General features: G+C 55.8%; 1 protein-coding gene and 1 long non-coding RNA gene across 3 annotated transcripts in view; one reads left to right on the top strand and one right to left on the bottom strand.

Annotated features, from left to right (window-relative positions):
• Positions 1-1,321: 1,321 nt before the first annotated feature.
• ATOH8 (atonal bHLH transcription factor 8) overlaps positions 1,322-27,246 on the top strand; it is a 36,479-nt gene continuing 10,554 nt past the window's right edge. Inside the window, exons 1-3 of one of the 2 annotated variants that reach the window (XM_047781612.1) lie at positions 1,322-2,219; positions 12,207-12,398; positions 16,086-16,728. In XM_047781612.1, the coding sequence (XP_047637568.1) occupies positions 1,467-2,219; positions 12,207-12,398; positions 16,086-16,274 (1,134 nt within the window). In that variant the 5' untranslated portion in view covers positions 1,322-1,466 and the 3' untranslated portion in view covers positions 16,275-16,728. Of the gene's footprint in view, positions 2,220-12,206; positions 12,399-16,085; positions 16,729-27,246 lie in introns of those variants that run through there. The other variant, XM_047781613.1, reaches the window with a different exon arrangement.
• LOC125127877 (uncharacterized) lies at positions 15,367-16,024 on the bottom strand. The gene is made up of 2 exons (XR_007135080.1): positions 15,797-16,024; positions 15,367-15,561 (listed from the first exon to the last, which is right to left on the bottom strand). It is a non-coding gene; the product is annotated as an uncharacterized LOC125127877 (long non-coding RNA).

Below are 27,246 nucleotides of genomic sequence, written 5' to 3'. Positions count from 1 at the left end.
GGCTCTGTCCCCTGCCAATGACAGCAGGCACCTGCAAAGCTTTCGCTTTGTGCTAGGCTGCTCCAAACGTTTTGCACATCAATGCTCAATTAATCTTCACAACATCTCAGGAGGAAGGTACATTTATTACGCCCCTTTTACAAACGAGGAGAGGGAGGCACAGAGAGGTTCACTGATTTGCCTAACGTCACTCAGTTTGTAATGTGGCAGAGCTGGTATTTGAACCCAGGAAATCTGCCTCTAGGAGCTATTCTGCCTCTGTTATTAATAGTAATAATAACCAGAGCTACCCTTTAATGGGTACTTCCTACATGCCCAGGGCTTACTTCCTCACAGCAGCTCTGTGATTTAGGGGTTGATGTTCTCCGAATTTCTCATTTCATAGAGGAGTAAATCCGGGCTTAGAGGGCAGCCTAGGGTGAGGCGACTTCAGATTTTCACAGATGCTCTGTCTAAATCTGAAGCTGCCACCCGGCTCGCCTCTTTAACTCGCTCTGTGACAGTGGGAACACACATTTCTTTTCAGAGCTTCAGTGTCCCAGTCGCTTGCCTTCTGCTCCTGGCCTCCCTGCTCCAGCAAGTGACAGAGTGGATGGGGCTCTAGCAAGTGACAGAGCAGGGGGAGTGAGAGTCTCGGGCAATTCCATGGCCCTTCCCTTATTCCACCGACCCCGGCCCCAGGAGAAGACGCCCTACGGTTTCTTTCTGGATTGGCAAGCTGGGGTGGAAGGGTGGACCGGAGGTGCTGGGTGCGGAAGGTCAACGCTGCGTCACCTAGAGGTCAGCAAGGCTGGGGAGCGAAGGCCCAGCTCTGGTTTGGGGAAGAGCCGAAGGGCCCAGAAGCCACGTGTTCGGGAGCAGACTGTCCTCTGGGCAAAGAGACGCCCCCGGACTTGAGGAGGGGGCAGGGAGGGGGAGCGAGAGGAGGCAGGTTCTGGGCAGAAGGGATGGGGGTGGGGGGAGGTAGAGAGGACGCGGACAAAGGAGGCGGCCGGCAGCCCAGCTGTTTTGAAAAATGCTTCCTGTTTCTTTAAAGGCGCTTGCTGCTCGGGCGGCCCGGGCTGGGGAGGCGGTGGCGGCGGGAGCTGCCTCCTCTCCGGGCGGCGGCGCTGACTGATCTCGCGAACTGGGCTTCTGTGTAAACTGAGGCTAAACAAACACAGATGGAGCGCAGCGGGCGTTCTCCAGAAATGCTGGCAAGGCGGCAGCGACTTCAGATGACACTCTGAGCGCTCCGGGAACGGACAGCCCGGCGGCTTCGCGGAGCCGGCGGCGCAGCTGCCCCGGGCGAGGGGGAGAAAGGGAGGGAGGGAGGAGGGAGGGAGCGTGCAGGGGGAGAGCTGGAGACTCCGAGGCGCTGAGCGCTGCGGCCGCCCGGGCAGAGCCGGCGCGCGGCGTGCAGAGCGAGCGCGGCAGGCGCGCGTCCAGGGCAGCCCCACGCCCCTGCCTCGCGCGCTGCCCGCGCCATGAAGCACATCCCGGTTCTCGAGGACGGGCCGTGGAAGACCGTGTGCGTGAAGGAGCTGAACGGCCTCAAAAAGCTCAAGCGGAAAGGCAAGGAGCCGGCGCGGCGCGCGAACGGCTATAAAACTTTCCGATTGGACTTGGAAGCGCCCGAGCACGGCGCCACCGCCACCAACGGGCTGCGGGACAGGACCCAGCGGCTGCAGCCGGTCCCGACCCCGGTGCCAGTCCGAGTGGCGCCGGCCGATCCCTCAGGTGGGGGCGCGGACACGGCTGTGGAGCGCGGGGGCGCCCGGGCGCCAGAGGTCTTGGACGCGCGGAAACGCGGCTTCCCTCTGGGCGCAGTGGGGCCGGGACTCCCCACGCCGCCGCCGCCGCCTCCTCCTACGCCCCAGAGCCAGGTACCTGGGGGTCCCGAGGCACAGCCTTTTCGGGAGCCGGGCCTGCGTCCCCGCATCTTGCTGTGCGCACCGCCAGCACGCCCCACACCGTCGGCGCCCCCTGCGCCCCCAGAGTCCTCTGTGCGCCCCGCGCCCCCCACACGCCCTGGGGAAAGTTCTTACTCGTCAATTTCACACGTAATTTACAATAACCACCCGGATTCCTCCGCGTCGCCTAGGAAACGGCCAGGAGAAGCTACCGCCGCCACTTCGGAGATCAAAGCCCTGCAGCAGACCCGGAGGCTCCTGGCGAACGCCAGGGAGCGGACGCGGGTACACACCATCAGCGCAGCCTTTGAGGCGCTCAGGAAGCAGGTACCAGCTCCCAGTCTCACACCCTCATTGAGCCTGGGAATGATTGCTGGAGGATGGATGAGTGAATGAGTGACGGGGGGAATTTAGGAAGGATGAGGGTGTGGGTAAGGGGCAAGTTGCCCCCTCCTGCTTGGCCCCAGGGCCCAGACAGGTTTGGGTCCTCCTGGGGCACTGACCTCTGCCACAGCGTTGGTACAGATCTTAGTTTGCAAAGCGGGGGTGAAGATTCGAGATTTCTGGTCCAGGCACGCCCTGCTTATAGCCACCCCATCCCCCCTGGGGTGACCCTGTCTGCGCGCGCGTCTGACTTCAGCCCTCATAGTTCACTTTTATGGCAGCGAATATTTGTCTCCCGGAGTCCCTAGGGCGCAGTGGGGAGTGGAGAGGGGGAATGTGGGAATCTTTCTCCAGCGAGGAAGGGGGTGGGAGAGACCCTTCACTTTCCAGCGATTTGGCGTGGTCTTGGAGGCCCGGAATGCAGCGGAGGGGCGGTCCTGGTTTTGCCAAAATATAAGGGTTCGGCATTCTGGGGGAGCCTGTCAGCCCCACTTCTGGCCCCACCTCCCAGCAAGGATGCCCCTACACATAGGTTGCTTCTGCGCTCGCTCCTCACCCCTGGTCCCTGGTGTCCGGAAGGACCCGGGCCTCAAGCCTGTGCTCACGGGGGGGGGGGGGGGGGGGCGGAGGGGCAGTCTCAGGGCTTGGCTGGAGAGAGCCTTCCCAGGAGATCCCCTGCACTGCTGCCCTTTGCCGCCCGGTGCTGAAGAAAGGCAGGTCTGCTGAGCGGACTGGTGGTTGGGGGAACTTCAGAAGTTAGTTCTAGGGTGGACTAGGGGCTTCTTAGTTCTCTCAGAGCAAAGAGAAATCTAGGAAGAGAGCAGGGAGTTCCTGTTGTGGCTCAGTGGGTTAAGAACCTGACTAGTATCCATGAGGATGCAGGTTCAATCCCTGGCCTCGCTCAGTGGGTTGAGGATCCAGTGGCTTTTTCCATGAGCTGTGGTCTAGGTTGTAGATATGGCTCGGATCCTGCGTTGCTGTGGCTGTGGTTAGGCTGGCAGCTGCAGCTCTGATTTGACCCCTAGCCTGGGAACTTTCATATGCTCTGGGTGCTGCCCCCCAAAATCAAATAAATTAAAAAAAAATGAGAGCGCGAGAGAGTAGTAAGTGCGCCCTACTTCTACCCCACACAGGGCATAGGAAAGGGCTAGGGTGTGACTGGCTTGAATGGTGAGGATCTTTGCCTGCTCTGCAGCTGACTTCCTGTGTGACTTCAGGAAAGTTATTCAACTTCTCTGGGCTTTAGCCAGCAACATAGGAGTTCAGAAAATGTGATCTTCTTTTTGGACCCCATTCTTTCCTCTTCTTCCTAGGGTGGGGTGGGCAAGGTGCCTGCATCCATCCATGGGAAGAGAATCGAACTCTATGACTTTTGAGCCAGAGCGTCTCACTGGGTTTGGGTGAGACAGTTGGTCATTGCGGTAGAATGGACTGAAGTGGTCAGATAGCTGTCGCAGACAGTTGCGACTCTGGGCAGTGGGCTCACCCTCAAGCAGCAGGTTAGTAGTAAGTGCGCCCTACTTCTACCCCACACAGGGCATAGGAAAGGGCTAGGGTGTGACTGGCTTGAATGGTGAGGATCTTTGCCTGCTCTGCAGCTGACTTCCTGTGTGACTTCAGGAAAGTTATTCAACTTCTCTGGGCTTTAGCCTGCAGGGCTTCTTGCTACTCGTCCCCTCAGGATGGAAGGATGAAATGGCAGAGAGATGCCTGCCCACCTGCTCACCTTTGCAGCGAGGGAAACCCCTCTCAGATTGGGGAGACCACGTGCCCAGAGCACCACAGTTGGTGTGCAGCAGGGCAGGGCTGGCGCCTAGGTTCTTTGACTGCCAGTTCAAGGTCCTTTTACTTCTTCGGCTGCCTCTTTCAATTCTGAGAAACTATTCGTGGTCTCTGTGTGCTCAGCAACATCTCATTTGTTCAGTGGCTTCAAATTCTATCAGTAAGAAATTCCATCTTATTTGACCTTATCATCCCTGTCGGTTGAATTAGTGCATTTAGTGGAATGGAAAACTGAGGCCTGGAGAAAGAAGGAAGGAGACTTCCAAGATCACCTAGTAGGTTAGGAAAGATGACAGAGGTTTCTGGAACACCTGCCTGCCAAATGCTATTCACAGTATCACCCATATGAGTGTTATGGGCCCACCCCGACCTGCGGTGTTATTAACAGTCAGAAGGGGCTGACTCTGAGATGAGATTGTTAGTCTTGGTTTCCTTTCACTTCTGGCCTTCTTGGGGGGCAGTTCTGCATAAAAGGCACAGATTCAGGGAGAGAGTGTGCACACACACCCAGGTACACACAGCTATGCTTACACACACGGACAGTACATTACACGTGCCTAAGAGCACATACACATGTACAGACAGAAGCACCTGCTCCTGTTTGTCCCCTGCCCCTCCCACCCAAACCATCTGTCCTTTCCTCAGGAAAGCTGCTGATGGGCACCTGTCTGTTGTCTGGGAAGGAAAGAAATAGAGCCAGGGCACTTCTGGTCCCAGAGCCCGGGGGCTGAGGCCACTCTCACCATATTCCCATCCCACAGCTCCTGTCCCATGGGGAAGGTCTTGTGTCTCAGAGGCCCTCCATCCTCCTCTGGAACTCAGTCTCCCACGTCTAGAAGATGCAGGCGTGTACACACACACACACACACACAAAATTCTTCCCTACCAGACTGTGACTCTGGATCTAGGCTCAGGCTCGACTGTCTGAAATGGGCCCTGGGAAAAGAGGGGAAAAAAGGAGCATGGTTCATCCCAAAAGAGACCTTGGTTGTTGCCACAGTGAGGTCACTTCTGGGACTGTAGGTCTGGTCTAGGGCTTCGTTGCCCCAAGCAGCTTAATGCTACGGTGAAAAGAGCACTGGGAAGGGAGTCCTGAGGCTGGAGGTTGCGTTGTGCCTCTGCTGTATGTTTTCTGTGTGACCATGGACAAGTCACTCTCCCTTTCTGAGCTTCAGTTGCTAAAGCTGGAAAATGGTGATAACGCTGCTCATACAGAGCTTCTTTGCAGAGACCGAATGAAGAAAGGAATGGGGCCTAGGAGGAATGAATGTTTCTTGTGCATCTACACTAGCCTCAGTGATGGGCAAAGGCCTTGATAGATATAGAAATGAGAATTCTGTAATCATTTTATCTTTTTTCCTTTTGGCCACACCCGAGGCACGTGGAAGTTCTTGGGCCAAGGGTTGAACCTGAGCTGCAGCAGTGACAATGCCAAATCTTTAACTGCTAGGTCACCAGGGAACTCCTATAATCATTTTAATAACAATCAGAGAACCCACCATTTATCAGATGCTTCCTCTGTACTGGGTCCTGTGCTAAGTGTGTTAAGCGTAATTGTTCATTTAATGAAATAGGTATTAATCCCACCCCTTTTCCCGTCTCACAGATGGTGAGACTGAGATTCAGAGAGCTTCTGTAAGTTGGTGGAGATCTCCTAGTCTTTTGCCACCTCAGTGGCCTCCCTGGTGGGCCATTCACCAGGTCCCAGGGTGCTCGTGCCTCCCAGGTGCAGAGCAGTCACAGCCCACGTGGCTGTGCACCACTGTCATCGCAGAGCCTGGATTCAAATCGGTGTCAGTGAGTCGCTCCCGGGCGCAGGCTCCTAACAGCCCCCCCCCCCACCCCCGACGCCCTGGAGTTGTCCGCCTCTGGGAAGGTGACAGCCTCCTGTGCTGTCTAACCCATCATGCTCTCTACGCGGAAGGAAATGGGGGTGGGGCTGCTTGGCCTTGGGAGTGCAGGTGGGGGAGGGAGAGGCCCTGTGGGTTAGGGTGCATGGCAGTGGGGCCAGGGGGTGGTGTGCGGGGCAAATGGTCAGGCCATGGCACATGCCACTGGCCCAGCTGCAAGGGGCCTGCCTCGCCGCCTCATGTGAAGGCCATGTGTGCACAGCTGGGCCGGGCCCAGGTGCGGGGCTGCTCTGGGCCAGGTGGGAGGGGGTCCAAGGGAAAGCCTGGCCTTGCTGGGGGGTGAGGGGCGGGGCCAGAGCCTTCTGGCTCCCAGGCTGTATGGACTTGGGACATCCGGTGTGTGTGCAGATTTCCTTTCACCCTTTGGAGCGTGACGCCCCTCAGCGTTGATGGAGGAATGGCAGCCCAGCAGGGCAGAGGCCGGGGGTGGCAGGGAGGATCCCTCAGGGTCCGCTGAGGTGCCTTTTCCTAAAGAAGGTGCCAAGCCAGTGGGTCCTCCTCTGCTGCTCCCCTGCAGTGGCCCCTGAAATTCTGAACTCAGGGTGGCCCAGGAGGATGGCACCCCCTAGCCCAGCAGCTCGGCCAATCTCAGACCCTATAGGATGCCAGGGAGCCATGGCTCTGCTGCAGCCTGGGTACCCCTTCTCAGGGAAGGGGGGGACAGTCCTGCTTTCATCCAGATGAGAGAGGGGTGACAGAGGTCTCTCTCCTGCCCCCTTACATCCACAGTCACCAGGGCAGCCGCTTGTTCATTGCCCGGGATGAGGTGCCTTCCCTGGCCCTGTTGTCGCCTCTCTGTAGTGTTGCCTTCTCCTATCGCTGGTGAGGACGCTTATAGAGAGGTGGAATGAGTGATCAGGATTTGTCCTGTCTGACCCTGCAACTCGGCTCTTAACTACTCAGACCCAGGTTCTCAGGGCCTGGCCTCGTTGCTGCGCAGCCGTTGGGATTCTGTTGAAACGGAACTTGGCAGGGACCTTGACCAGCTCTGGTAGAGCAGAGCGGCTTTGCCCCCAAGGAGTCAGCATGCACTGGCACAAGGTGATTGGAGAATAATTTCAGAAGGAATCGCGGGTTGGGCTGTGTGCCGAGGATGCAGTGATGGTGGAGCTCGGTGGGTCCAGGAGTCTCGGTGGGCTGGCAGAGGGCATCTTGGGCTGGGTCTGAAGTATGGATAGGGGTTGGCACAGAGGCAAGATGGCAGGGCTTTCAGGCCACCCCTGTATTGGCTGGTCCGGTCTTGGCTTGGCTTCCCTACATCTGCCCACAATGACTCCATGCTGAGGTAGCAGGTATCCTGACACCAGTTTTATTGGTGAGGAAACTGAGGTCTCCTGAGGTTGTGGCCCTGCCTAAGGTCATGAGCATGGCCCAGAGTGGAGCTTGGTCCTCAGCATCTCAGGCCAGTACCCTTCCTACTTTTTCCTGCTTGCTGGAGCTGGAAAGGGTCTGGCGGGGTAGGTGGGATGGAATCTTTTAGGGTGTATGGGACCTTGGGAAAATCTCCCTACCTGCTCCTCTGAGGCTTAACTGTTCATGTGGGGTGAAACACGAGGCAGGTCCTTTTGCTTTCCTGGAAACTGGGCTGCCTGTCAGGAGTTGGAGCCAAGTGGCCCTGCTGCTTTCTTTGGCCTCTGACCTTTGACCAGGCTGAGCTGATGATTGCTGTGGGGTCTTCTGCAGGCAGTGGGGTGGCTGGGCCCTGGGCCTTGCTGTGGATGCCCAGAGAGGTAATGCACAGAGGCTGGCGCCCCATGGGGTCTAGAATTCCCCACCCCTAGCTCAGAAGAGTGGGTTGCCCACCTCCCCACCATCGGCTATAGACACTCATCCACATCCTCAAGCACTTGCTTTGGTTGATTGGAAAGAGCCCAGCTAAGGTGTGAATTCAAAACCCAGCTCATCACTCATCGGCTGCAAGACACAGGAAGGGAGTTCCCACTGTGGCACAGTGGGTTAAGGATCTGGTATTGCCGAAGCTGTGGCATAGGTCACAGCTACAGCTCAGATTCGGCCCCTAGCCTGGAAATTTCCATGTGCCGTATGGGAGGCCAAACAAAAAAAGGGGGGGGGGGAGGCAGGAATACCCCTTCTGGGCATCAAATGCTTCTCTGTAAAGTGGCAGTTATCTTTTTCGCCTCCTGGGGCTTTTTGTTTTTTGTCTTTTTAGGGCCGCACCCTCGGCATATGGAGGCTCCCAGGCTAAGGGTCTAATCAGAGCTGTAGCCACCAGCCTATACCAGAGCCACAGCAATGCCAGATCCGAGCCGCGTCTGGGACCTACACCACAGGTCACAGCAACGCAGGATCTTTAACCCATTGAGCAAGGCCAGGGATCAGACCTGCAACCTCGTGGTTCCTAGTTGGATTTGTTTCCTCTGCGCCATGGTGGGAACTCCCTGGGACTGTTTACAGATGAATTGTTCTTACAATGCCCAGCCCTCTGCCTGGCCTTCATAGATCATAGGAAACAGCAAGGGGTGACCTGGTTCCAAAAGTCATGGAAGGTACAAGGTGTCACCCCCACTCTCTAGATGAGAAAACGGAGACTCAGAGAGTTGAAGGTACTTGTCCAAAGTCATTCCACTGTGACATGCTTGGGATTCAGACAAGCTCTTTCTGCCTGACCTTGGCCTCCCAGAATCAGACCCTCATTGGGCCAGGGCACTTCCGAGGGGGCCAGACTGCTGTATCCTGGGGTGTTGGAGAGCAGAGAATCTGGAATTAGAGAATCTCCCTTTCTTGGGGAGCAGGAAGAGGAGGAGTTTGTTGCCAAAAAGTGTCCCTGGTGTGCCATACACGGCTACCTCTAGTGGTGGGAGCTGGGAGAGCACAGTGGCCCTGTGCCTTCCTCTGGTGATAGACGAGCTTCTGGCTCCAACCAGACCTTAACTGTGTGACCTGGGGCCCAATATGTCACCTCTCTGCTTCCTCGTGTGCAGATGGGGTAACACTCTTTATTTTAGGGGAGATTTCAGTGGGTTAAAACTACCTGAAAATAGTGACCACACTGCCAGGTAAACAGCCAGAGCTTAATAGATGGTTTTCTTATTAGACTGAACTTTGACAGAAGTAGTGGGACCGAGTGACAAATCTGGGACTGAATTGGTTCGGCACCTGGCACGGGGGCCCCTGGCTTGGCCTTGACCTCATCTGTTGCTCTGTAGTCCTGCAATGACCCTGGATCCCCATGTGCAGATCCCTGCCCTGCTCCCTGCCCAGCTGCTCCAGCTCAGAGAGCTGGGTCACTCCCAGCACGGCCTCTGGGTGACAGTGCAGCAGGGCCTGTGTCACAGAGCTGTGCCCAGTGGGCACTCCCTCCCCAGGCGCGGAGGAGGCAGAGGTGCTGGGCTGACCCCAGAGAACCTGTCCCCTGCCCCAGGCCTCCAGGGCACCTTGCTGTGCACAGACCTTTGTTATTTGTTTAGGCTGATAAAGCAATTCTCTGGGCTCCAGTTGGGAACCGGCAAAGTGCATTGTTCATCAGGCTTTTCTTGGATGGAGCTGTGACCAGGGCTGGGTGCGTCCAGGGAAATGCACTGTATTTGGCAGTCCCTCTGTCACCTCCCTGCCCTTTTCTGTGTTTCCTGGCCTGGTGAGGGGCGACTCCTTGACTGCTGAAGAATTTTGAAAGGTGACAGCCAACCTTGCTTGGGGCCTGGGCTGTGGTCCCAGGACCCTCACCCGAATCAGGGGGTGGCGGGGAGCAGACGCTCTGTCCTGGCTCCAGATCTCCTGCTTCTCGTCCTCTCTGGAGCCCATCTTTGGAGCTTCTCGGTGACACCCACCTTAATGATGTCACTGACTTGTATCAGGTCTCAGCCCGTGCAACGCAGAAACCGTCTCCTTTAGTCCTCACCATGCTTGCGGTCAGTCCTGTTAGCTAGATGACAGGGACACCAGGGCTCAGAAAGGTTGTATCTCTTGCCCAGGCCTGTAGCCCTAGGAAGAGCCAGAGCCAGGAGTTAGCCCAGGCGGCCGGAAGGTATGCAAGCTTCACCTTTAGGCCCCATTAACTAAATCTTCGTCGTCAGGGAGAAAATGGTTTTTGAACTGAGTTCGAGACATTCTGGAATCACCTGATAAATGCGGAAGGAGGTCATTTATTTGTTCATTCATTCCCTCATTCAACAAGCCCTTCTGAGGCCTGCTGTGGGCAGGACCTGCCCGAGACTCTGCTTACAGAGGCCTTTCCCTGGCAGCTCACTAGCCATGGTATCAAGAATTAAGGACAGAGGAGGGCTAGGAGAGCACCATCCAGGGCAGGCACTCCCAGGGTTGGGTGGGGAGCTCAGGGAAAGCTCCTGGACAAAGTGAGCTTTGAGGTGAGATTCAAGTGTTGATGAATTTAAGGTCCTCGGCTGCCTGCCCCGCCCCCCCCCACCAACCTTTTTTCCTTTTTAGGGCTGCACCTGGGTCATATAGAGATTCCCAGGCTAGGGGTTGAATCAGAGCTGCAGCTACTGGCCTACACCACAGCCACTGCAGTGCAGGATATGAGCCACATCTGCGACCTACCCCGCAGCTTGTGGCAACGCTGGATCCTTGACCCACTCACTGATCGAGGCCAGATACTAGTTGGCTTCATTCCTGCTGAGCTACAATGGGAACTCCCTGCAGCAGGTCTCTTGCTGATGCTTTCTTGCCCCCGGCACTGCTGACATTTGGGACCAGGTCCTTCTTGATTGTGGGGGCATCAGTTGCTCCTGCCCAGTGTAGGATGTTTAGCAGCATCCCTGGCCCCCACCCAAGGCCAGTGGCACCTCCCTCACCTCTCCCTCCTCCCATAGTGATGATCAAGAATATGCAGACTTTGCCATCTGCCCCTGACGGACCACATTGTGCCCAGTTGAGAACTACTGGTCTAGAACCATGCCTGGCATACTTTTTGCTTGGCATACTTGTTGAGTGATGTCGCCATGGGGCCCCACTCTCTGTGGTATGAGAGTTAATCAGCACGGGGTCTCAGTGGTGGGGATGGATGCTGCATACAGACCCCGGAGGGTGGTTAAGAGGAGGGTGCTGCAGCCTTGGTTGCTGGGTACGTGTGTTTGGGCCATTTATTTTTTATTTTATATTATTTTATTTTTTTTTTCCTTTTTAGGGTCGCTCCTGCGGCATATGGAAGTTCCCAGGCTAGGGGTCTAATCGGAGCCATAGCTGCCAGCCTACACCACAGCCACAGCAATGCCAGATCCGAGCCACATCTGCAACCTACACCACAGCTCATGGCAACTGCAGATCCTTAACCCACTGAGTGAGGCCAGGGATCGAACTTGCAGCCTCATGGTTCCTAGTCAGACTCATTTCCACTGTGCCACCATGGGAACTCCGTGTTTGGGCCATTTAGGTGAACGATGCATCAGAGCAGCGCTGGGCTCTGTGGGTTAGTACCTGTCAGGTGGTCTTTGTGGTGGCATCTCCACATTCTGACACAGAACTCTGCTGCCGGCTCCATAGCTTTTTTGGCTCATGCACAGGAACACTGGTGAAACTCCATCTCTTCACCCCAAACAGATCCCTGTGCCCTGCGTGTCTAATTGGTGATGAGTGTTAAGTGTGTCGAGCCTGGTTGGGTCTGTACTTATTAGGCACCTGTTGCATGCCCAGAAGCACTCCAGATCCAGAGGGCAGAAAGGAAAAGAGAAAAGCAAAAGAAAGCCCACCACGTGGCTTTGGGTCAGCCACAGCTGTGGGTCCCCCAGCTGAGCGCTGGCACTTTCCTTCTGGTCTCTTCCTGCTGTCTCGGGTGCCTAAGGCTGGTATGATGTTACAACATCACTCTCGAGTGTAAGTCCTCTGTTGGCCAAACCAGGTTATTATTCTTTGTCGGATCCCAGATGCTTGGCAAGACAAGGATCACTGAATGAGTGAATAGACTCTCAGAGCTACAGAACATCTTTCTCTCCCAGGGACCCCTGCTCAGGCAGGGTGGGGAAAATGGTGCTCGATCCTGGGGGAGCTGACCATGCTTTGTGCTCACGGCCACCCGGGTAAGAGCTGAGCCTCGTGAGTCTCCGTTTCCTTCCCTACAACGTGCACATGTGCAGGCCTTCCAGGAGCTGTGAGTGGAAACAGCAGGTGCTTAGAAGAGGGAATAACAGCCCAGCTGGGGATTAGAACGGCCACCTTTCCCCCCAACCCTGACTGTCCCCTCTCTGGCCACACACCTGTCTGCCCAGGGCCATTCTCCGCAGAGAGCCCCGCAGCCCCTTCTGACGCCTTCTCGCCCCCCCAGGTGCCGTGTTACTCGTATGGGCAGAAGCTGTCCAAGCTGGCCATCCTGAGGATCGCCTGTAACTACATCCTGTCCCTGGCGCGGCTGGCCGACCTCGACTACAGCGCCGACCACAGCAACCTCAGCTTCTCTGAGTGCGTGCAGCGCTGCACCCGCACCCTGCAGGCCGAGGGCCGCGCCAAGAAGCGCAAGGTACGTTCCGGCCATGCAGGCGGCAGCCTCCAGGGAGGACAAGGATGGGGCGGCGGGGTGCACCCCTGTGTCCAAAGGGACTGGAGAGACCAGCCTCTTGGAGGTTTTCTGGGGTTTGCCCCAGCATTGGGGCTCCTCCCATCCCTGGGATTATGTGTGATTCTGTTCTTGGTAATGGGGCTGCTGGGGACTAGGGACAGTCGCCCCAGAACCATCCCCCCCAGGCTTCCATTCACGTTTGCTCATCCCTGAAATGAAAGGGATGGTTTATCCCTGAAGCTTTTCCTGGCCTCACGTGCCCTGGCGCTCAATTCCCCACGTGGCCCCTGATTGATGTCATATCAGGGCGAGATCCCCTGAGCAGGTGACAGCCCTTGGAGAGCCCTTTGGTATGTTTTGGGGATGTGACTTGGCCAGTGGGTTACCTGGGGGGGACCTCTCATTCAGGCAAGTGATCTTCATATATCCGTTCTGGAGAGATTTGCTGAGCTCCTATCTTGTGCCCAGCGTGCTGGGCGGGGGTGTAAAGACGATAAACATGTGGTCCAGACCCTGCCCCCCGCACCACCCCCCCAGCTCCCAGGATGGTCAGAGACCCTTCTGCCCTGGAGAAGGGCAAGACAGTGTAGTGTGGAGGCCTCAGAGACCCGTGCTGGGCGGTGGACCGCCGGGCAGAGGAGAGACAGGTTACCTCTTCTAACCCAGGGAGTTTGAAAGGTCATCTTAGTCTACGGGGTATTTGAGCTGGGACCAGCAGGACAGCCAAGAGGTCACCAGACACATCTGTATAAAGCCAGATGTGTTTGGAGAAGTATGGGCAAGAGGAAAGGTGTAGGGCACCACTGCGCTTCTCAGATGGCCTGTGTGTCCAGCATTTCCAGTTGGAGGTCATTACCAGGAAGTGTGGAGCAAGGCTTATGGCAACCCTCTGGATCTCTGTGCCCACGAGGCTGGGGGAGAGAGACAGAGGGTGGGACCCAGTCTGTGCCCATGAGGAGGGTGGGGGTAGTTAGAGATGCCTGACTCCCCTGGGCATCCTGGGATGGGGAGGGGGCTGGGGAGCCAGGTGACTCTGGCATCCTCTATCCGTTCCTCTTGTCCCTCCTTCCTGGCCGGCCCCTTTCCCCTCCCCGGCATTCCTCCCCCAGCCCCCCTTTCGAGGTGGCCCTTCTCTGGGTTCTCCAGGTTTCCCGGAGGCCCCTTCAAGAGGCCTCAAGTGGGGGAGGCCCTCTGTGGATTGTCCTGCCCACAGCAGGGAGGGCCCTGGCGCATCCCCACCGCCAGCCACTGCCACTGCTGCGGTGATGGCACGTTGTGATCCTGGGAGAGATTTCACGTGGCCCAATAAGAGGAAATCTTCATCAAGTGGGTGAGAGAGGAAGCGCCCTGGCTGCTCGCAGGGCGGCTTTCCTCTAGAAAGTGACACGGGTAAATGAAGGGCCTGATTGATGGCTCCATGCAGTGCTCTGTGACAAAGGAGGGTTGTCAACTCTCGGTGAACTTCCCTTGGCATCCGGCGGTCGGAGGTGTGGACGGGCAGGGTGGGCAGGCCTCAAGTCCCCCACCTCTGCCCCTCGTCCCCCTCTCCCCAAGTCTCCCCCACCCTCTCCACCACAGGCAGGAATGCTGGCCCCGCTCCTTCCCCAGTCTTTGATTGGAGCGGAGTGTCCTGGGCTCAGAGCAGGCTAGACGCTTGGGAGGTGGGAGAAGAAGAGGGTGGGGTGATGATGACCAGCAGAGACGAGCGCTCAGCTTCCCCTGAAAGCACTTTAAATCTAGGACCTCTTAGAGACCATCTGGTCCAGCCTCTCCATTGTCCAGGTTGGAAAACTGAGGCATTGTGTATAAGAGGGTCGTACGGCCCCGAGTTCAAGGCCTGGTTCACCACCTACCAGCTGTGTCATTGGGGACCCATGAATTTTTATTTTTTTTTGTCTTTTTAGGGCCGCACCTGCGGCATATGGACATTCCCAGGCTAGGGGTTCAAATCAGAGCTGTAGCCACCACAAGCCTACGCCACAGCCACGGCAACACCAGATCCGAGCCACGTTTGTGACCTACACCACAGCTCACGGCAACGCTGGATCTTTAACCCACTGGGCGAGGCCAGGGATCAAACCCACATCCTCATGGATACTACTTGGATTCGTAACCCCTGAGCCTCAATGGAAACTCCCTGGGATTCATTTCCTGACCTCTTCTTGCCTCAGTTTCTGGGCAGTGATGGGGATGCAGAAACATCAGTGATGTCCAAGGCCCTTCCCAGTCTTGACTCTCCAGGCAGAGGTCTGGCCTCATCTCGGGAGGGCAAGGGCCCCCTGGCATCCTGCCGAGCAGCCTGTCCTGAGGCCACCGTCTCCCCAGCATTGTGCCTAGACAACTGCCACTGCCACGAGGACTTAGAGGGAGGGGCAGGACAGGGTCCTGAAGCAGCTAGGATGTCTGATGCCTTCTTCAGGCCCTGCAACTGCCCTGGTAGCTTGGTGGATCACAGGATCACCTGACTCCTGCTGTGTGTGCCTTCCTGCCTCTCGTCACCATGCAGGTGGCTGAGTTTCAAGGTGTCCTGGGGGATGGTCTTCCATAACTTGCACAGTAGGCCTGAGTGGCTAGGGTAGGCTACCATGCTTAACCAGAACCAAGGGAGCTGGTGTCCCTGCAGATGCACTCCTTCATTCATTCGCTCATTCATTGATTCATGCAATGTTTATCGAGCACCTGCAGCGAGTTCCACACTGGAGAATCCCATCCTGAGCACATGGGCACCCTGATGGGTGTTTGCGGTAGGGTGGGCTTGGCCCTCTGTAGCCCCTCAGACAAAGCCTGCGGATGCGGGTTTCAGATCAAGCTCTGTTACCCCTCCCCTGCAGCCACCCAGGACAGCCTGGGGATGGGAGTGAGCCAGGCTTACATTCTAATAAGTCATAAAGAACGCAAAGAACGGAAGAAACTAGCAAACGTGCCGACATCAGTGACCAGCTGGAAGGAAGTCCTTCATAAATGATCATCACCAGGGCCATTGATAGCACTCTGAGCTGCCCACCCCAGGGTGGCTCCCTCTCAGTTCACAGGCCCCCAGAGGCTGGACCACCTCCTTCCCCAGGATGCCTCCTTGAGAGATCTCGCTCAGTGTCCTCTGGTCAGCTGCCTGGTCCCTCCAGACCTGTGTTAAGAATGGGATTTAAAGTGACCCTAGAGTTTCCGCCATGGCGCAGCAGAAACGGATCTGACTAGGAACCATGAGGTTTCGGGTTCGATCCCTGGCCTTGCTCAGTGGGTTAAGGATCCAGCGTTGCCATGAGCTGTGGTGTAGGGTGGAAACGCAGCTCAGATCCCGCGTTGCTGTGGCTGTGGCAGAGGCCAGCAGCTAAAAAAAAAAAAAAGTGACCTTGACTTACCCTCTGGGTTCCAGGCACATCCTTTTGTTCATCTCAGCCCATCCTGGCCGGGGGTGGGGACCCACGTCCCTTGAGGGGTGAGTCCTCCTTCTCTGGGCCTCACGGGACATGACTTTGGGGGTTCAGGGCCCCCCTGGAAGCCCTGGTGGTGCCGAGAGGCCAGTCAGAGTCCACCCAGCAGAGAGACAGGTGGGAGGAGTGGAAGGGCTCTGGAGAGCTCGGCTCAACTCCCCGCTGCAGCCAGAGATAATGCACATTAAGCACCTGGCTCTGGGCCATGTTTCCGCAGCTCCTGTTTTTAAAGCAGCAACTCCTGGAAGCTTCTGAGGAGGAGGAGGAGGAGGAGGAGGAAGGGCAGCAGAACTGTTCCACACCTGGGCCAGTGGGCATCGCCAGATCTGTGGCACCGCCTCCCAGTGATTTTAAGCCATTGAATAACACTGATAATAATAATAACAGAAGCAGCAGCAGGAGTTAGTAACATTGATGGCATAATTTAAGCCCTGGTGATAAATGGCCAGTAAGTTCCTGCCCTGAGTTGACCACAGGCCCCGGCTGAGGGTGGGGAGAGAGAAGCGAATCATGGTGCCTCGAGCTAAGGGCTGTACCAGAGGCCTGGGCAGCAGTTGGTGACCCCGGGGGTTGTGACTGTAGCCATACTGCCAGCTGGGGAAGGTTGGCTCTGCAAGGCCAGAGGCTGCCCCTCACCTGTGAGTGGTCCGGAGCTGGAGGAGGCCCCGAGGCTGGGGTAGCTACATCAGATCCGTGTCTTCCCTCCTTTCCTGCAGCTTTCTGGGCAGGGGAGGTTTTTCGTGGTGATGGCAGGTCCAGGGATAGCCAGACTCCTCTTTGGAAGAGCGTCTTGGGGAGTTCTTCGCCATAGCTTAGCAGGTTAAGATCCCAACTCGTATCCATGAGGATGTGAGTTCGATCCCTGGCCTCGCTCAGTGGGTTAAGGATCTGGTGTTGCCGTGAGCTGTGGTGTAGGTCGCAGATGAGGCTCAGATCCTGTGTTGCTGTGCCTGTGGTATAAGCGGGCAGCTGCAGCTCCAATTCGATCCCTAGCCTGGGAACTTCCATGTGCCACAGCTGTGGCCCTAGAAAGCAAAAAAGGCAAAAAACAAAACAAAACAAAAACAAAAAAAAAAGAAAGAAAGAAAAAGGAAACATCGTCTTGGTGCAGACTTCTGTAGCTTTGGTGCTGGGGGCAAGCTGAGGTGGTACAATTGGTTTGGGGTTGCACGGGTCAGTGGGAGCTGAGAGTGTTCTGTCTGGGTGGCTGAGCCTAAGCTTCAGACAGGACCCTCAGACAGGCCTGTTCCTGAGCCTCAGAGTGTGTGAGGTGGAGTCTCCAATGTTCCTGCTCTGGCTGGAGCCAGCAGCCCCACCCCCACCCCATGTGCAGGGCCTCCGAAGTCCCCAGGGTGCCCACCGAGGGGCACTGTCCCCACCTGCCATGTACGTAGTCATCCCCACTGAGGCTTCGGTCTCCACTTCTGTAAGGTGAGTTGACTCCAGAAGTGATTTCCAAGACCCTATCTGATTAGACTTTTCAAGCTGAGGTCACCTCAGCCCTTTTATTGTCTAAATGACTTAATGTGTTATCATCCCTGCCCCTCTGCTATCACAGGCATATCACATGGATTTGAAAGTCTTTCACAGAAACTATTTGGACCCCAGTGCGATGCACCTGGAGAATACTGATAATACCTGGCTTTCTGAGAACATGGGTCATGTGCCAGGCATGGTGCTCGTTGCTTAGTACTTCTAATGGCATGGTGCTTGATGCTTAGTACTTCTGGCATAGCACCCTGTTAATTGACTCTTCCTGCCATCCTTCAGAGGGAGTCATTACACAAACAATAAAATCAGGGCTCAGGGGCCTGAGGAACTGGCCAGTAAGAGAGGTGCTCGGGTCTCCTGCCACTTCCCTGTCCGACCATCCACATGGAAGTGGGGTGGTGAGAGGAGGCCCTGTTTCCACATCTTTCGGACCATGTTACTGAATTAAAGATCATTTGCTTTCAAAGCCCAAGGAGTTCGTCTGTGCTGGGGAAGAAGGGGGGTGGGTGGGAAACCACCATCAGATTCCCTTCTCGTCATAAAAATGGATGCAATTTATTTTTTCTGGCATTCCAATTACATAGACGTTTGTCGCCAGCTGTTTGTTCTAACACGGAGTGTTCTCTCAGCTGCCGTGTCTCCTCTCCCGTTTGACACTGTTAGTCCGCAAGTCTGGCAGAGGCTGGACTGGAGGGGTCATGGGCCAGGGAGCCTCCCAGGTTAGCTGGGGGCTGGCTTTCCCGGAACGTGGAACTCGGCGCTCTGAAGTTCCCCGGTGGTCCCCAGGTGGGGTAGAGGCTGGGAGGCCACTTTCCCCTCTCCTTTCACGCTCTTATCACTTCCTCCTCTCCCTTCTGGACAGGCACACACAAAGCCCACCCTTCTCTCCACCATGCTGGGTATGAAGGAAAACTTGGGGCCTGGGTCAGTGAGAAAGAACCAGCCTCTCATGCTTGGAAGGTCACAGGGATGTGAAAAGTCCCCTCTGGTGCTTTAAGCCACCGCCCCCCAGAGAACCCCCCAGAACATCTCTTTGACCCAAGGTACCCCCCCCCCCCCACCAAACTCCTGTATCCACTCAGTGGCCCTTCGTCCAGGATGCTGTAGGCAGGGGTTAAGTTGAGAGAACCTTACGGTTCTTTTCAATTCTCTGAGGTGCTGTCATTTAAGGCACATAAAAGCACAACAGGGAGACTTGGCAAGATCATGAAGTAGGCGAAGGGTACAGGCTTTGGCTCTGGAGACCTGGGTTTGAGTCCTGGTACTGACACTTCCTAGCTGTGTGACCTTGGGTGTGTTATCTAACTTCTCTGATCCTCTATTCTCTCTCGTGTAAAGTGAGAGCTTACCTACCTTTCTTGCCACTGCACTGGGAGGATGAAACAAGATCCCATTCAAGAAAGGGCTGGCATTTTCTCAGTGAGAAAGGAAATCTCATGAATTTATAGCTGCAAGGTAACAACTTCATATGGAACCCCAGGAAGGAATATCTCAGCAAAGGTCAGTGTCCAGAATGAATGAATGGTCCACCAGCCAAAAGGCAGATAAGGGCAAATAATTCTGAATGGGGACTCTTATTTCTCCAGCAATCAGGGCAAACCCCTGGCCCTACATCCAGCCAGCCCAGAAAACCCCTGGGCTTTCAAAGTTCACGGACTCTTATCAAAGAACATGCAAAAGTGCACTAATAATGCTAACAGACAGACTGTCACCAACAGCCGCACCGACTGAGACTGAATGCCCACTTCGTGCCACCCGGACGTTATCCCTACTCCTTGTGCAAAGCCCACAAACTAGTACCACTTCTCCCATTGCATGGAGGGGAAACTGAGGCCAAGAGCAGAGCAGGACATAGCTTGGCCTGAGGCCACACAGCTGGGACGTGGTGGAGCTGGGCTCTGAAGCTCACACACACCGCCGGGCAGGGTGGCCTGCACTCAGGGGACCCCCAACAAACTCGGGTGCTGGGCCTTGTTCAGAGCAACAGCTCTTATGTAAGCAGCTGGGCAGCAGCGCGTGCAGGCTCCATTTAGCTGCAGGGAGTCAATAGCCCTGGGGGTGGCATGGGGTGGGGGCTGGCCTGGGGTGGGGGGTGTCAGCAGCCCGGACTGCCCCCCCCCAACCCTATGCTGCCGCCAGCAAGGCCTGACACTGGGTTAAGTCGCCTGGCGGCCTCTGGCTGCAGCTGGGAGCGCGCCTGGTTCCCATTCGGGCGCTGTGGTTTTGATTAGCTGTTCTGCGAGGCGGGCCTGGTGGCGAGGCCCTGGGAGCTCCGCTGGAACAGAGGGTCCCCCGCCCGGCCGCCGTGGCCCCCCCCTCCTGGCAGCCCCAGACTCCAGATGTTCCGAGCGCTCGCTGGGAAGGCCTGCTGGCGCCACGGAGGGCAGAGGGCAGGGAAAGCACGCGAGCTGGAAGCCCAAGCACTCAGTCACCGCAGGCCTTGGCAGCCCGCCCAGCCCTCTGCTGGCACATTCCCCAGCTCTCCCCTGGCCATCTGTTCCCAAAAAACCCTTTCAGAGCCTCATCATCACTCAGGATACAACAGCACGAGCAGCTGGTTTGGAGGCAGCAGGGAAAACCGTGCAAAAGGTCCTTTGTGAGAGAGGAAACTCGCTTATGAATAACAGGGCTGGACGCCGTTAAAGTTGGCGGCTGGGATCCCTGTTTCTCAGGCGCCGCTGTTTTCTCTTGACTCTTTATCTCTGCTTTTTATTTTGTTTCCTCTTGTTTTTCTTTTAATGTTGTTTCTTCCTCTTCTTGCACCAGTTGTGGCTTTTCTTCCTCCTCGAAGGTGCCTGAAGTCCACCTAATTAGTTCTGGATGCTGCCGAACTGTTTTTTCCTTCTCAAAGCTGTTAAAATTGGGGATGGTTAAAGGGGACTGTTTTCTTTTTTTTTCTTTTTCTTATTTTGTTTTTAGGGCCACACCCATGGCATATGAATGTTCCCAGGCTAAGGGTCGAATTGGAGCTGTAGCTGCCGGCCTACACCACAGCCACAGCAACGCCAGATCCGAGCCGCGTCTGCAACCCACACCACCGCTCGTGGCAATGCCAGATTCTTAACCCACTGAGCAAGGCCAGGGATCAAACCCGCATCCTCATGGGTACTGGTTGGGTTCATTCCTGCTGAGCCACAACGGGAACTCCCAAAAGTAACCGTTTTCATAAAACCTTAGCTGGAGGAGACAGGGCAGAAAGAAGGGGTGGGGGTGGGGTGGGGCACGCTGTGGGCAGGGCCGCAGAAGGTCATAAACCCAAGGAAGAAGCAGGGAGGGGGCAGAGACAGGGCAGAGACCCCCATCAGCTCATCAGAAAGCAGCACCAAGACACTTTGGGAGGATGCTGGCATTAATGAAACTGGCCCCCCCTCAGCTGACTGCATTATGTATGACATGAAGCCTTTTTTAAGAACTGCTGCCACAGCCACCAGAAACTTCTGGGAGATGTCTGCCTGGAATCTGGGCACCTCCTGGGAGCAGTCACCAGGTGGCCTGTCCGGGGCCCGTGGGGTGCAGGGCCTGGCTGCCTTCCTCACTCCCCGGACCTCTGAGGAGGAGCTGAGAGCCAGGCCCAGGGCTGCAGGTAGGGAGAGGGACATCCCTCAGTGTCAGAGTGTGGTGACTGGGAGTCAGCAGGTCAGGGGCAGAGGACTGGAGACTTCCCCATTCCATTCTCAATTCTTGCACCCCCTTTTCACTGCCTGCCCTCCCACTCAAGGAGCTCCATCACCCCTCACCCCAGGAGTGCAAAAAAGCCTGTGGTCCACACTGCTGGGGGTTTCCGGTTCTTTACAAGCTGAGGATGGGGCTTTGGAGGGCGTTTCATCTGTACTTTGCTCAGGCCCCCCACTGCACTCTTGGTGCTTCTGCTCCCAGTTTCAGTTTATGGCAATTCAGGGCCATTAATCTCATCTGGAGGGCTGGGTTCAGACCTAGATCCCTCTTTGATGCTAAGCCTTGTGGGCAGGTGTCTGGTCTGGCCTCTGAGGCTGGTCTCAGCTCTGCCCTGGGGGGCTGCATGGCTGGGTGGCCTTGTTCAAGTGTCCTATCTGGGAGATGCCAGCCTGCCACCTCCCCCCTCCCTGCCCCAATCTACCCAGGGATCAGTGGCACAAAGGATGGGGAATTGTCTGTGAACTCTGCCCCTCCTCCTGTGTCTCCTGCCTGAGAAATTGGTCTTCGCAGGGCAAAGGTGAGGAGGGACTGGGGAAGGAGTGGCTGCTGGCCCCAGAACCCTGCTGATGATGTGGGGTCTTCCCAGTGACCAGAACATGCTTTCTAGCACAGGGGCTTCCAGAGGACAAGGGAGAGGTGTGGGGGCTGGGTGCACAGGGCTGCCTTCCTACTGAGCTACCAGGCCCATCCTTCCCCCTGCCCAGCCTTGAGCTTGTACCCCTGGCACAGTGGACAGCCTGGCACAGGAGGCGCCAGCAGGCCCTGGTTCCCCATCTGACCTTGAGCCGGTCATCCTCTTTCTACCTGTCTCTACAGACTGGAAGGCTGGTCTAAGGGGAAAGTATAGATCCCTGCCTTCCTCAAACTCCAGTTTAAATGTTTCTAGAGCAGTTCCCGTTGTGGCTCAGCAGGTTAAGAACCAGATATACTGTCCATGAGGATGTGGGTTCAATCCCTGGCCTCGCTCAGTGGGTTAAGGATCTAGCATTGCCACAGCTGCCATGTAGGTCGCAGATTTGGCTTGGATCCTGCGTTGCTGTGGCTGTGGCATGGGCCAGCAGCTGCAGCTCCGGTTCGACCTCTAGCCTGGGAACTTCCATATGCTGCAGGTGCAACCCTAAAAAGAAAACAAAAAAAATTGTTTCTAGAGGGTGAAGTAGGGAGGCTTTCCCACGTTCAAGGTGCTCCATTCTCCGCCCAGACTCCATGGCCCCCAGGAACCTGGCCCAGCTGCCCAGATGTTCCCTGGCTCAGCTTATCCCCACCTGAGCCCCTCCCAGCAGCACTACCGAAAGCCAAGTCTGTCTGCCTCATTCCCCTGCTCAGGATCCCTCAGGGTTCCCCGCAGGCCAAGGGTAGAGGCCAGACTCCCTTACATGGCACCTGACTATCCCCCTAAGTGACCTGGCTCCGACCGGTCACTCCTTGTGTCCCAATTTACACTCTAGCAACACGGAACTCCTCGCTCTCCCAGAGGGGCTATTTTTGGCCACTGTGCTCATGCTGTCCCTTCTGCCTGGAATGCCCTTCTCTCCTGTCTGGCTGGCTAACTCCTGCTCATTCTGGAAGGCTCAGCTCCTCCTGGAAGCCCTCCCTGACCCCTACCCCAGCCTCCTCTCAGGGCCCCGTGGCACAGACACCTCACTGCCCTTACCACAGAGGTGTGTAGACACTAACTCAGAAGAGCATCGTGTGACATAATGATATAACATTATGTGATAGTGATATTTTATTTATTTGTTTATTTATTTATTTATTTATTTATTTATTTATTTATTTATTTATTTATTTATTGTCTTTTTGCTATTTCTTGGGCCACTCCCGAAGCATATGGAGGTTCCCAGGCTAGGGGTCGAATCAGAGCTGTAGCCTCCGGCCTACGCCAGAGCCACAGCAACACCAGATCTGAGCCGCATCTGCAATCTACACCACAGCTCACGGCAACGCCGGATCGTTAACCCACTGAGCAAGGGCAGGGACCGAACCCGCAACCTCATGGTTCCTAGTCGGATTCATTAACCACTGCACCACGACGGTAACTCCAGATAGTGATATTTTAGAGCTCATCTTATGTCTTTATTTATTTGCAGGTGATATGTTACCTGATATATTATATGATATTAAAACTCTATACTACATCACATTATGTTACACAGTGTGTGTTTAGGGCATCTCTCTAACTAGACTGGGAGCTCTTTCATCTTTTTATCCCAGCTCCTGGCATACAGGAAGTCCCCAGATAATAACACGGCATTTCTTCCACTAAAATCCACACTGCTGAAGCTGAATATTTCTGGGCTGAAGGCAAAGACTCTAGGGAAGGGTGAACTAGCGGCTTCAGGGCACAGCCAGGGAACTGTGCCTGGGCTCCCCCAGGCTCTTGTTTGGGGAGTTGAGGCCCTTGTTCTTTTGAGTGAGGAAAGCTTTGCATTTCAGATCACGGAAACCCTTCAAGCATAAGCTTAAGCTAATGGGGCTCTTATTTCTCACAGTTAGGAAAGGTGAAGGGAGGCCGCTGTTCCCTGGCTCCAAGGCTCCGGTGAGGCTAAGGCTTTGGGCTCCTTTTTTTTTGGTCTTCACTTCATGGCTACAAAGTGGCTGCCACAGCACTGAGCACTTCATCCACACACTACATCCAAGGCAGGGCGGGGCCTTGCCAGGAAGAGTGTTTCTCCTCACCAGTTCAATAAGTCTTGCCCCAATGTCTCCTTCCTGCCCTGAAAGAAGGGATGTTCTCCCTAAAACTGAGGAAGACACTGGGCCTCTCAGCTGGGAAAACATTCCTGGAAGGTTCACCCTGACTTGTGACAGGGTGGTTCTCTTCCCAGTGGAGCTAACTAGTGTCATAACCTTAACCACAGCACCAGACCCCCATCTCCACAAGCTTGCCCACTACAGCCCTGCCAAGTGAGGGCCGTTTTCAGTTGATAGCACTGAGGTTCAGAGGATCTCAGCACTGGTGACCTGGTCCCTCTGCACAGTGCTTTTCTGTCTGCAGAGCCATCTCATGCCCATTATTCTCTTGAGTCTTCAGTGACCTTCTAGATGCACAGTATGAACCGCAGGAGCTAGATCGGGGGCATGAATTCACCATGTGCCGCACAGCTGGGTAGGGCCGGGCAGACCTAGGCAGGCTCATTCGGCCCCATGAAACAAGTGCTTCTGGGCTTCCCACTGTGGTGCAGTGCGATTGGTGCTGTCTATACAGCTCTGAGATGAAGGTTCAATCCCTGGTCTGGCACAGTGGGTTAAGGATCTGGCATTGCTGCAGCTGCAGTGTAGGTCCCCACTGCAACTTGGATCTGATCCCTGGCCCAGGAACTCCATATGCTTTGGAGCAACCAAAAAAGGAAGAAGAAGAAAAAAAAAAACAAAAAAAAACCCAGGTGCTCCTGAATCTAGATTCCCACTGCCCTCTACTCTTCCAAGGTGAGGGGGTGTCTGGCAGCGCAGGACCCCAGGCTGGAAGTCGGGGGGGTCTGAGTCTCAGCCTAGCCACTCAGGAGCTCTGTAACCTCAGGCACTTGCCTTCTCCAAGCTTCACTTTTCTCATGAGACAAGGTTACTCCACGGGTGAGGAGCGTTCAGGGAAATGATGGCCATGTAAGGACCTCATCAACTGGGTTCGCTATGTGCCCATCTCCAGGGGTCCTGGAGGACACCGCGGGTCCATCAGAAAGGTGGGCAGAGGGAACCGGAGTGTCCCCGCCCCACCCAGTGACTTAGACTGGGCTGCCCATGGAGGACTTGGTTCTGTTGCCAGGCGACAGACACTGGGTCTGTCCCTCTGTGTGTGTGTGTGTGTGTGTGTACTTGCACACGTATGCTCGGGCATCTGTAGGCACTCCCTGCCAGGATCAGATGGGGGGCATCCCGTGTGGTGGGCTGAGTTCCTGTCCAGGTGATACACACTCTGGGGAGGTGCCTAGAGGTCATCGAGGGTTCCAGAACTTCCCTGCTCCCCCAGGGGTCAGGAGCCCTTAGAGATGGTCCCGAGGTTGCAGACAGGACAGAGCCATGCAGCTGGGTACGTGGGGACAGCCCAGTGGGCCCACCCAGAACCTGAAGAACAGTGACAAGTCATTGCTGAGAACCTCCTGCCCCCTCCATGACAATGATGCCCTCCTGCCACGCCATTCCCACCACACACACACACACACACACACACACACACACACACACACACACAAACACAGCCAGGAGCTGAGTGGGCAGCCAGCATGATTATTTGCAAAGGTTGGTCCCCTTTGGCCCATCCACCCCCTCCACATACACACAGAGTGGATCTTATTCAATCTCTTGTTATAGGAGCAAAAATAAATAAATAAAAGATGGAGGAAGCTTGAAGGACCCTGAACGTTTATTTAAGAATAGTTTTGTGTGTTTACTGTGTGCCAGGCATTGTTCTAGGTGCTGGGTCACTCTGGAGAGCAAAACAAACAAGGGCCCCACCCTTTGGAATTCAGGCTAAATGACACAAAGGCCACGCAGGAAAGTTCGCAGGAGAGCCCCTCAAGGACTGTCCTTGGAACCTGCTGTACTTAATCCCCGCACAGTTCTTCCACGCCTGACTCCCTAGTGTCTCAGGTCAGAGCAGCGGAGCAGAAGCCCCTGGAAGGCTGGCTGCTGGAACAGGTGCAGTGATAGCCCCCAGAACCACAGCCAGTGGCCCGATGGCGTGGAAAGGAACGGAAGGACAAAAGCTCAGGAGAGTCAAGAGGCACCGGGCCATTTCGTGTCAGGGTAGAGGGCCCCAGAAGCCTCAGGGACTTGGGGCGTCTTCTGTAGACGGATGTTCCTGGATTTGACCTTGAGTTGTCAAGAGGAAGCTGAAGTACATCCAGTAGCAGCTGACAGAGAATGCAGGGAAGTGCATCAATTATTGGGAACTGGGACCCGTCCAAGCTGTTTGGGCCCAGAAAGCACACGGCTTCCTTTCTCCAGGGAAGCTCACTTCTGCACAGGGGCTCATTCTCTCCAGGGGTCCACACTTGGAGAGGGGAGAACTTGTCTGTTCCGATCACCGCAAGATCCCCGGGGCTCCAAATGGAGCCTGGCACAGTCTGAATGCACAGTACGTGTTTGCTGGATGAATGGAAGCATGGAAACCCAAGCAAGTGAGATGTTTCCAGCTGTTTCCACAGTATCTCATGGGCAGCTCCTCTGTGCCAGTCCCAAGGGGGGGGCCATGGTCACCTAAAGGGGAGACACAGTTCCTGCCTTGGGGAGCTGACAGGCAAATCAGGGGAGACACTCGCACACACATACATACACACGTGTATGCGCACAGCTGCCTAATGCTGAGGGCTTGGCTTCACAGCCGTGGTGTTTAATCCTCCTTGCAATCTCATCCAGTAGATTACCATCATTACCATTTTACAGGTGGAGAAACTGAGGCACAGAGAGGTTAAGCAACTTGCTCAAAGTCACACAGCTGGTAGACTGGGGAAGTCAGGATTCAAACAGAAGCTGTCTGATGCTGTAGCTGGCACATTAACCACCACAGCGCTTTGCCTATCAGCGGGGTGCATGTGCATGCACTTCAGTGCCTGTGTGTGCGTGGGTGGGGGTGAAAGATGCATTTCTTTTCCCACTACTTTTGTGGTGTCACTGATGTGTTCGGGTGGCTGTGAGTAAAGAGCCCTGATCAGAGAGGTCTGCCCCACCCCGCCTGGATCCCATGGCAGCTCCAGAATCTGGCAATGAGGGGCTTAGGGATGATGGGGGAGGGGCAGGGGAGGCAATTGCACAGTTTGGGCAGAAGTCATTTGGTTATTTGGGCTGCCCAGGGACTTTGTGGTTTCTCTCAGCCACCCCATTATTGCCCCCACTGGTCCTGAAATACCTACAGCCAGACCCTTGCTGGGGGTGGGGGGTGGGGGGGTGGGGGGGTCAGGGAGGGAGAGGAGCAGCAAAGTGGGGAGGGAGGCACTGAGAGCTGCAGTGATGGGGAGTGAGCCCCAGCCCTGGGGACCCCTGACATTGTGGCTGGGGGTGTGTGTATGTGTGTGGTGTGTATGTGTGTATTGTGTGTGGTGGGGGTTGTGCGAGGGTCACTTGATTAAGGGCCTGCCAGGAAGTTACGAGAGAGCAGGGCCTTCCTCACCTGGCTGGGCCACCTGTCTGCCCAGCTGTCCACTCCCATCCAGCCTGGGCGCCTTCTCTGTCAGTGGGGCAAGGTCAGGGGCTCCTTGTGCTTCTGGGGTCTGGAA

The sequence above is a fragment of the Phacochoerus africanus genome, chromosome 5 (assembly GCF_016906955.1).
Source record: "Phacochoerus africanus isolate WHEZ1 chromosome 5, ROS_Pafr_v1, whole genome shotgun sequence".
Lineage (NCBI taxonomy): Eukaryota > Metazoa > Chordata > Mammalia > Artiodactyla > Suidae > Phacochoerus > Phacochoerus africanus.
This window is presented reverse-complemented; position numbering and strand designations above follow the sequence as displayed.